The following is an 11,057-nucleotide window of genomic DNA, read 5'->3' on the forward strand; positions in this document are numbered from 1 at the left end:
TGCCAAACAAAGATTTCTTGCATAGATTCCTCAGAATACTCTTAAGTCAACAATTGTCTGAGTAATTTTACTGAGGTCACTGAGACTTAAGAGAACTGTGTGGACCAGTTTGCAGGTCCAGATTCAGCTGCTGACTTCAGGGGCCTAACGTGGGACACAACACCTTAACCCGATTAGCTGGCATCAGCAGGGTGCTTCAAAGCCACGTAGGTCCCTATAGGGTCAGAGAAGGGAGTCAGATGCCTATGGACTTCACCAGTGTTCACCATGCAGCTGCTCACAGCAGATGCTCACTGTAGAGCCCATGTCTATAACATCCGACTGCTCTGTTGTAGGAACATTTTACAAAATTTATAGAGGCAATTAATTACCATATAAGTAATTTCTATAAGGGATTTGTTCCTCTCTGCTTCATCTGATTGTGGGCCTTCATCATCTTTCCCTTCTGAGTAGGCACATGATTTTTTGCTGCCACTACAGTTTTACAAATGCTCTTTCTAAGCCACAGCCTTTGATAAATGATCCGATATGAGCCTCTAGCCATGGATTAGAACCGAGGCACACACTTCCCGTGGAACTGTGTTTAGAGGAGTGTGCTGTGACTAACGAGGAGCGTGGTAAGCGGCACAGCACTGCACAAACTTTATCAGCGCTCACTGCAGTTCACTCCTCTTCAGAACACAGGCTCCCCACGCAGCTCGCCAGCCAGAGCACATCATCCCGCAGCGCCCTTCTTCATGGCAGCTTTGTGTGAACTGCAGTGCTATTTTGGCCCTGAAAGGGAAATACGTTAAATGCTTTGTGGTTTTTTTTCTTTCTGCATGAACAGTAGTGCATTTTTCCCATGCTTTGAGATTTTGCTCAGAAATTGAGAATTCAGAGTATGAAATGTAGTCAAACATCCCTGCTTGGTGTTAATGACGTTTATTGAGAGCTTAGATAAAAGCAGCATGCTGTCATGAAAGGAGAGAGAGAGTTGTGGCTAAAAATCAGTGATTAAAAGACAGTTACGAAGAATTAAATTACATGCTGACCAATGTCAAATATCATACAAGCAGCAAATTTTCTGTCAAAGAATAAACGTATTCAAAATTAATTTTTACTGAAAATTTTCAATTAGATAGCACTTGAGGTCTTCAGAATATTTTGGTTTCAATCCTTTTTTTTCCGACCAAAGGCTTTATCCAAGCTGTTGGCAATCTTAAGGCAAGATTCAAAGAGTAGTACCATTTTCCTAGGAACAAGACTGATGAGACAAACACCGAGTTAGCCTTATGTTTTTTTAGAAAAATGCACTCTATAAATGATAAATTTGTTATATGTGCTCAATACTTCTAATGTCTGGCAACAACACATGTGGTGCTCCCATGTTATAAATGGGGGAAATGAATGACAGACCAGGCCATTTTGTGAAAGCCCAGCCAGTGGTGGAGGCAGTTACTGGAAGCAGACAGTTCTAGTCCAGTGTACCATCCCAGGAAAATTTTTGAAATCTCTATACCCAACTATAGCTTAAGATGTATATTAGAGACAGAAGTGGCCAGAGAAATGCTATTCACCCAGATTATTAAAAACTAAACCCACTGTTTCTTCATAATTGGGTGAATATAACTGGATTTACTGCAGGAATACTAATTAAAGGACTGTTTTTACTAAACTTTCCTGCTGATTTTGCAGGCATATGGCAAAGGAAAGAAGGCAATGGTAGAAGACGGGTCACATTCTTACAGTTTGAAAGCAAGAGTGCGTAAAGTCGGAGGCATGATTAGATAAAACTTTTCCTTTTGAATTGCATCCATGATCTTGCTGGCTACATACTCTGCATCATAAACAGGAAGAAAAAGGTGGTTTCTGGTGAAACAAGAAACAAAGCATTATGAAATTATAAAACTTTACTTTTGAGACATAGTCTAACAGAGAAATAATTTAGTTAAATAATTTAAGAATTTTCCCGCTTCACCTCAAGTAGTCTTAAAAAGGAGTCTCCAATCCTCTCTGTTCCTGCCATCATCAAAATAAATTGAGAACTCTTTGGTGATGTTGTGAATTTTAGTGACTTTTGTGCAAGCCTTGCTCCGACCGTCATGCAATTAATGCCCACAGTGATTCCGGCATTGAAAACTTCCAAGCTGAGCCGTACTGTACGCTGTTCTACACATAATAGTTCTGCCCTCCGCACACCTCCTCCTTTTCTACTGTAGATGTTGTGACGACAGCTAAATAGGTCAGGACCAGGCCTATTTCCAGCCAGGAGAAAGACTGTGCTCTGCACGATATACGCTACTACAGGATGATGAACTTGTGGAAGCAGGAACAGAGCACTTGTATTGCACTACTGCAATGGCTAATTCGGTGCCTGCAGCATCTACCATCTCTACAACAATACACCAACCCACCAGATACTGCCACCACAGCTATTCTCGCTCAGATAATACCTACTAATACAGTTAATAATGATAGGTCACAGATATCATGACAGCCATGACTGTAATCACTGTGCCAAAAGTACTTGGGGCAGAGAACCTCAACAATGCCCATTCTACTGGCAAATAAGATTGCCTTAAATATTGCTGTGCATCCGTAACCATTCCTTGACTGGGAGGTTATTATGCAGTTCCTCTTGCACGTCAGTTATTAATTGGATGACAAACTTGGATTCTTATGTCAAGAGACATGTGCCAATAGGGCAAAAATACTGAATTGAAAAGCAAATCAACATTATAATAGCTAGAGACTGAATATGGCATATCTAGTGAGTAGTGATTTTTATTTTTTTTTTACATATGAAACAGCACATGATCTAAGTTTTACTTACTGGGTTTGAAAACCTTTAGCTAATTTAGTGTTAACAAAATAAGGGCAAATGATTGTGGTTTTAATGCCTTGTTTTCCTCCATGATACATTTCCGAATCTAAGGCTTCCATCATTCCAATGATTGCACATTTACTTCCAGCATAATCTGAAAAGTGAAGAAAGAAATATCCAAAATATGTCAAAAGCACCACAGTAAGTGTTATATACAGATTTTAATGTTTTGTAATACTATTTAAGCCCTGATACTACTTAGTTATATAATTAGCAGTCTTGTAATTAGTATTTTAAGGATGCTGTGCATGTTGGTGATGCTAACTCTGAAGGTTAATGGCTCTTCCCATGATTGAGGCACAGTTGTCTAAGGATAAGATTAATCCTTTACAGGTGACTTTTTTTCAGTACACTATAGGGAGATGTAGGAGGATGAGCTTATTCAACATTTTATGTACATTTCCAGATACTCATGTACAAGCCAGGCATTCTTGCAGTTCAGAATGTCTTCATCCTTTAATATCACAGCTCACATTTCAGTAAGAACTATTTCTAGTGGTTAAATCTAAATACCCTGCTTATAAATGCTGCTTCAACCTGTTACTTCTTCTTCTGATATCTTCAGAATATCTTCTACAATATCATTTTGTTTGCCTGGAAAGACTGAATCTTGTCTGATTTTTATTATTTGATGAATATATGGAACTCCATCCTTGGAGAGAATAAAAATGTGGCTGCCCCACAAGGCTCTGTGCAACCTGATCTAAGTTGGGCCTGCTTTTATTTGGGGACATGGACCAAATGACCTCCAGAGATTCCTTCCAACCTAAATTATTCTACAATTTTGCAACTGTAAGAACGTTATTTTAATATAGGAATTTACATGTGGTTTCCTAAGGCTTTTTCAAATGTGAGTGAAAATGGTTGTTAGATACAATGAAATCCAGTTTTGCTAAAAGAGTAACTTCAAAAACTGGCATCAGAGACAGTTTGTTATTCTTCAGAGATTCACCCATAGTGGATGATGGAACCATACAACTTAAAAATGCACAGCAAAAATGTAAAAAGTTATAATGCGTGGATGCGCAGGTCCACTCTTACAAACCTTACAGTTAAATGATAGAAGCCGAACATGACCTATTATCAATACCGAATCTGACCCAACAATAACAGGTGGCAAATAAACACTACAGTAACACTATCAATCAGCAGAAGAAACAAGAGATACTTATTACATTGAAGTTCACATTCTCACAGAGTGACCTAAGAGATATGATCAGGATGTCAGAGAGGCTTGAGGAGAGACCGGGCAGCAGACCCAAGCTGATGAAATAGTCAGCTGTCCTGAGGGAAACAACTGAGAACATGGCAGTGTTTAATAGCTTAAAACGCAGTTCATTCAAATTAATTTTAATGAAAATTCTGCCAGAATGCCTTCTGGACCTGAAAACCATTTTCCAACTAAATGTATAGTTACAGGTATAACCCATGTATGTCTCAGGGCTCTGAACACTCATCTGCAGGAAACCTGGCATTGAGAAAGTGTTAGACAACGTGTATGTAGGGCTCCCTCCCGCTGCACACATAGGAGCTGTATTGTCCTTCTGTGGAGATAAGACAAGCTGCAGTCAGACAGTAAAATCTGCAGTGAGGTCCGCGTGCCACTCAAGCAACATGCCACCATCATCTTCAATACACCACCACCTTTTGTACCCACAGGCTCTTCCTGAGTGTTCAATATGACAGTACAAACTGCTTAAGCCAAGCATTTATGAGATCTCCATGAAAAGTTTTTAGCATGTAAATCTAATTTGTAATGGCACTTGATGATACTAACCTGACATTCTGTGGACTCCCAACAATCCTGCTGCACTGGCTACGCTAACCAGGTGTCCACGGTTATAGGTCATCATGGCTGGAAGGAAGGCCTTGCAAGTCTAAAAGACATATAAAAAAAACCCTTTATACTAGACATGCCAAAATTTTTTGCATTCCAAATTAGGCTTTACAACCCGATTTGCTTTCTGGGGCTTCAATACACAAGAAGCCAAACTGACCTTCTACCTCTGTAAGAATTTACAAATGAGAGATGGCATTTCCTTGAATGACTGCCCTCTCTCTGCAGATCCATCAGCATTAAAATCATGTTATTAAAAGCAGCAAAGTTTGTATTTTCTCTGCCTCCTGTTTCCTCACAGTTTGAGTCTTCTGACTGTTACCAAAGATTTGGTACACAAGGGGGAGCTAGAAGTTAACACATCAAGGGGACCTGAGCTGTCTGTGGGCCCTATTTGTTACAAACCTAAATGCCTGACAACTCCGGCACCCCAGACCACCACTGTGGGTGATACTAACTATATAAGGAAGGTGCTAGTGTTTTATGAGGGGGGAGATAAGAAAAAAGACAAGAGCAGTAACAAAATTTTTTCAATAGCTGAGATGTGCTGCAATGCCTGTTTGACTCCAGATGTGTATGCCTAGTACACGTCTTTTTGGTTGAGGGCCCACTGTCACTCTACTCCTGCCCTATGTCTCTTCAGACCTGTCAGGAGGAGCGGGTCTCCCAGTCCCTTTGCTTCAAGTATTTGGAAGAATGATGCACTGTGGGCTGGGAAATGATTAGAGGACTTCTATCTGCAATGATTTTCCATTGAGAAATGCCATTTAGTGAGAGAGCTGCAATGCCACATTTTCCCCTGATGCAGGCTGCTCACTCAGGCATGTAAACCGCAAATTCAAGAGGGGGCAAAAGTAACACTCCCTCTCAACAAAACCTCGTAAAGGTCGACTGAGACCCCAAATAACAGCAAATTCCTTCAGAGGTATGAAAACAAAGCAAAGATAATACATACTATCCAGATTAGCTTTCTATGTACATTAAGCACACGGTGACTAGGAATGAAAGCACAACCTGAAGACTGACACCAACACGTTCAGTGTAGAATCATAGAATCATTTAGGTTGGAAAAGACCTTTAAGATCCTCGAGTCCAACCATAAATGTAACACTGCCAAGTCCACCACTAAACCATCGTTGTGCCTCCAGGAATGCTTCAAGTCTATTAGACAAAGCATTCTGATACCAGCAAACATCAGGAGCAGGGAAGTTATATGCCATCATGTCAGCACTAACTTCAGCCACAGCTGTTACAGATAAAGCATGTTTCACAATATGGTTGCACAAACTTTTGACTTACCAGAGTGTCCAGGCAGGTTTGTGTTAATATTACTGAGACATAGTGGGGAGACTGGCAATTTGGTGTGTCTCCATTTATAGGATGATTAAAAAAATGTATCTTCCTGCATTCAAGGCCCTTCCAATCCCTATTCCAAATCGGGTTCCCCAGGTAGGTGCCACCTCTAAAATACTTGCCTGTACCTTTCAGTCACCCGGGAGTGAAAAAAATACATTACCCAGACTTGAGAGAGGAAGTTGACTCTTAAGGTCTTTTCAAAATCTGCATCTGGAATGTCACAAAACTTTTTCCCAAGCAGTATGCCAGCGTTATTGATTAGAATAGTAACATCCCCAACTTCTTTTCTAACCTGAATAAAAAAAGGATAGACAGAAAGCTTTAGAAGTTATTCTTGCCTCTTGTGCTTAGTTTATGAAAATGGTTAGTCATATTTGCAATTATTTATATCTCTGCTGGAAACATATGCACATAAGAACTGTTGTATTGCATCAGATCAACAGCCCATCTAGCCCCATAGCCCTTGTCTCATGGTGGAAAGGAGTAAAAAAAGGTCCAGGACTCTAAGGTCTCCTCCAATGTACTCCTCAACTTTTCACACTGCATCTTAGGATCTTCCTGAGACAGATAAGGTATCTATATCTTTGTATTTAATATATCCCAATGATTTTTTTTTCCCCCCAGGTATTTGTCTAATTGCTTCCTGAACTCCAGAATACTTTTTGTTTCCACAGGAACCTGAGGTAATCAGTTACAAAGCTTTAGTGTGCACTGTGAGCATGCTTTAATTGCAACCTGAACATTTCTTTTGCCCTGTTTCTGGTATCGTGAGAACCTGTATTCCTCAGCCAAGCCTGTTCAACCCCTTTTCCAGATAATTTCTACTGAACGGGAAAGAATTCAGCACAGATAGCAGGGGGATAGCAGTCCTCTGAGTACAGAAGCATGCATCATGAAATAGATAGATAACATCACTTGGAGAGAAGGCCAAAATCACCATTAACTCCATTTGGGTTTCTTATAAAAAGATTTTATTCCATGATTTGGATTTATATCAAAGCAGATGGCCAAGATTTACTTATAATATTAAGAACAGGCTCACTGCAGAGATTTCTGTGCTAGAGGCAAATGGTTATTTGGTGTCTCAAAAATTATAGAATGACTACAAAAACATAAAAATCCCAGATATGCTGCTGTCTGGGAATTTGGAAATAGGTGCTGGGATCTGTTGCCCCAACATTTGACTTTGCTTTGGCTCTTTCATGAAACCTTAGTGTTCAGTTTGACTCGTTTGATACTCCTCCAGCTGTATCAGGCTTTCTCCTTGTCATAGACAAGCAGGGCTCACATACTAGCACCTTTCCCTCTTGCACAAATGAATGCAAATCTAGACACTGCTGAGTATGGCAGGATTACCCAACTCTTCCTTTGTGGGATATATCCGTTCTTTCTCCCCACTTGCACCTTTTAACTACTGTGTCAGTCCAGATGATGATCCTCTTTTTCTTCACATGACAACAGAGCTTCCCCAATGGTAGAATTTTATTTAATCCAGCTTCATTTGACCTGTTCAGTCACTACCCCAAAAAATGTGGGAAGCCCAACTTCCATTTACAAAAAGTCAAACTGATTATTCTTCATTATGTATTTCTTTAGGTGTCTATTAATTCTTTTTATTATCATTTCTACTAATTTTCTGTAAGACAGGTTCGTAGCTTCTTTGTGTCCTCTCAAGTGCTCTTTAAAACTGGCATATTTGCTACTCTTTGTTCCTTGGACGCCTGTTATGGCAAAACACCCTCCACGCATTTCTAGCTCATCAGGTCCATATCTGATTTCCTTCAGAATTTCCAGGTGGACAGTGCCTGATCAGTGTCACTTCACCAGTTTATTCTAAAACCTCTTCTTTATGGACTTCAATGATCTGATTTGCTTCCTAGAAAGAAAGCTTCCACTATGGGAAAGTGTTTTTCTGCAGTGAATATCTGAAATCAAAGCAATTTAATTTAACTTTTCTGCTATTGCTTTATCTTCTGTGTCCAAGCTCAAGACTTTTCATATTACCAGTCAAAAAGTTACAGGTATTTCCAAGAGTAGAGGAGGCCCATGGCTGAAAAACTCCTGCTCTAAAAAAATTTCAGGCTCCTACATGACTGCTCAATTCATGCAAACACCTACAAAGGTGTTGGTAGAGTTAACAATAAAATTTAACACCTTAACACCAACTGCTGAATTTGAAACAGCTCTTTGAGTTTCTGCTTGTAGGTCAGTCTGTGCACTTCAGAATACCCTTTGCTGATATGGTCAGAATACTCTTTGCTGATATGGGCACAGCAAATTCAGCAGGCTGGAGCCCTGTGGCTGATGTGGTTATTGTGTTTGGAGATTGAGAGCTACTTGAGTGCACAGAACAAACATTTTGAGACTCTGCTAAACTAAGAACAAACAAATAATTTCAAAACGTTCAGCATCAGCAGGAAAGTCTAACAGAGAAATTACTTACAAAAGCTTAAACTAATCATTTTGGTGCATGTCTTTGCAAGAAGCAGATAGTATTTATGGGAATAGAGATTTAATGCCAATTTAAAATGTTATTTTTTAAAGACATTTGATCTTGGTAAATTCTAAAGTGAGTTTTTTTCTTGCAAAAAGAGGATTCTAGAAGAATTGTCATTTGTTTTATAGTATCATTGCAAATAAAGATCAAGTGTTACATTTGAAGTACTGACCACAAGTTGCTCAGACTGACTTGTCATCTTGCTGGGAAGTGATAACAGATATTAAGATTGTTGAAATTACTGTCATTCTTACTTCAAAATTGCAGGAGTCATAATCAATGTCTTGCACGGTGAGGATCACATCATCTCTACTGCCTACGTAATTGACAAAGATCGCCCTCCTTGAACACTGCGTGTTGGGTCAGTACAGAACACTCAACTTGCTCATCTCTGCAGGCTTACTGTTATAATACGATATATATCCTTGCCTGCACTGCCCAAGTAATACTATAATACCACTTGTGGTTCTTAACATCTACAACCAGTGGGCCCAAATGGAATTTTTTTCTGTGCGTTGTTAGTTGGCTGTGCCCCAAATGCTGCTAACAAGTACAGGTAAAATAATACCTTGTTGACTGCAAGCATGAGAATTGCAGTTCCAGATACTTACAGATACTGAATACAACTTACCCCTTAGAAGTACGCTTCACTGGGAACATTTCTTGAGGAAAAATACTTACTTCAGACTTTCATAGCCGTGTTCAGAAAGAATTAATCTGTTTTGGTTAAAATTAAAAGCAACAACCACAAAACAAAGAGCCCCCCCCCCCCCCCCCCCCCCGACAACTCATGGAAAATTAATGTTACATTTCAAGACTATTCCAAAACACTCTATCAACATTCACGTGTCATGAAGTATTTTAGCTAATTTCTCTGATGTACGCCTTCAGACACAGAATGTCAAAGATGTGACTTGAGAGTCATGTATATAAGTACATATACCGAGAATTTAACAAAAGAAGAATTTATCTTTGTATGAAATGGCAGAATGGATAACTGGATTATAAGTGAGGTTATGCTATATGTTAAAGGACAAGTAAAAATTAATAATGTTAATTTAATGTCCAATTTATGGACTCTGTTAATAGAAAAAAAAAATAGTTTACAAAGCCTAGGTCAACACAGCAGAAGAATCTCATTTAAAATGGAGTCCTTCTCGTCCTTACTTTCCAGCTGGATTGACCAAAAAATAAGCTGAAGCTGAATCATCAATTTGACTGGAGACCAGCCATGTCCTGATGATATTTCTAAAACCATTATACCCCACATCACCCTTACATACCTACAGTTTTCTAAACAAATGGACAAAGAAAAGGACCCCCCGCCCTCCCCTTACAATTTCCACTGTGGGTTTGTTTTGGTTTTTTTATCTCTTGATATCTTAAAGACATTTTAAAGCCTAAATAAGCTAATACATGCAGCTAACCTCTGCTGCATGTTTTACCATGCTCTTAATCTAAAGAAGTTACCATCTCATAACAATGACTGGAAATGGATAAATGTCATCAGAACAGATTAAACTCAGATACTTTGTTGCAAACTTAGTTTAAGTTCCATCTAGAAGCTGCTTGTCGGAAAGAGAATGTTATTGCCCTACATGATTACTCCCCTTTAGTGAATAGTACTGTTTATAAAAAAAAAAAAAAAAATCCATAGCATATCCTATTAAAAAGAAGGAAAAATTCAGAAGTGAGAAGCCAAATCAGAAGCCAGAAGCTGTATCTTACCTTGTCTGCCTGTTCATAGACCTCCTCCCTATTGCTGCAGTCACAGTGGTAGGCAAACACTCGTTTAGCTCCATTTTTTTGGGCTAATCTGCTTGTTTCTTTGTTACCTTCATCATCAATGTCCCAAAGAACCAAGGTTGCTCCCAAAGGAGCAAAATTTAAGGCAATCTGCCTTCCAATCCCATTTGCGGAGCCAGTAATAAGCACTATTTCCCCAGCAAAAGTTTTTTTTTTGCATGGAGGAAATATGAATAAGATGAAATTCTCAAAAAATAAAAAAATCAATAATTTCAGGAACTGTAGTATCTTCAGGATGCTTCTGAAGTTGAACATGATTTTTCAGGCACAAACACCGCTCTTCTGTTATACAAACCCAGAAATACAGTATGTTACTGGCCTGTCAAAACACTGCGATATTCACTAAAAAAAAAAAAAAAGAGATTGACTTTCAAGCAGTTAGTTCTTTCACATTGTTCTTTTGTGCAGATACAAAATATAACTAAAGACTTGTTTTGTGAAAGCTGCCGGCTTCTGACTAGTAAGATTAAAGCAAATACCTTCTGCTAGATCCTACATGCCTGCTGTTTTGTTCCAGACTCCTCAGCTTCCACCTAGGTTTTTACAAAGGTTTAGTAACGTACATTTTATAGGTGTATGCTGTGGCAATGGCTATAGGGTACTTTGTTTTCATTACCAAGGTGGTACTAGCTGAACAAAAAAAGCACTGAAAACACTGGTGTGATCCTTCCAACCCAAAGCATTCTATGATTCTA

The 11,057-nt window shown here is 39.1% G+C and overlaps 1 protein-coding gene across 1 annotated transcript; it reads right to left on the reverse strand.

The window, feature by feature from the left end:
- Positions 1 to 1,152: 1,152 nt before the first annotated feature.
- On the reverse strand, positions 1,153 to 10,617 carry LOC104032495 (epidermal retinol dehydrogenase 2). The gene is made up of 6 exons (XM_075705878.1): positions 10,285 to 10,617; positions 6,220 to 6,351; positions 4,644 to 4,743; positions 2,816 to 2,960; positions 1,729 to 1,851; positions 1,153 to 1,246 (listed from the first exon to the last, which is right to left on the reverse strand). The coding sequence occupies exons 1-6, from the start codon at positions 10,615 to 10,617 to the stop codon at positions 1,153 to 1,155; spliced, it is 927 nt and encodes a 308-aa protein (XP_075561993.1).
- Positions 10,618 to 11,057: the final 440 nt, after the last annotated feature.

The sequence above is a fragment of the Pelecanus crispus genome, chromosome 2 (genome assembly GCF_030463565.1).
Source record: "Pelecanus crispus isolate bPelCri1 chromosome 2, bPelCri1.pri, whole genome shotgun sequence".
NCBI lineage: Eukaryota > Metazoa > Chordata > Aves > Pelecaniformes > Pelecanidae > Pelecanus > Pelecanus crispus.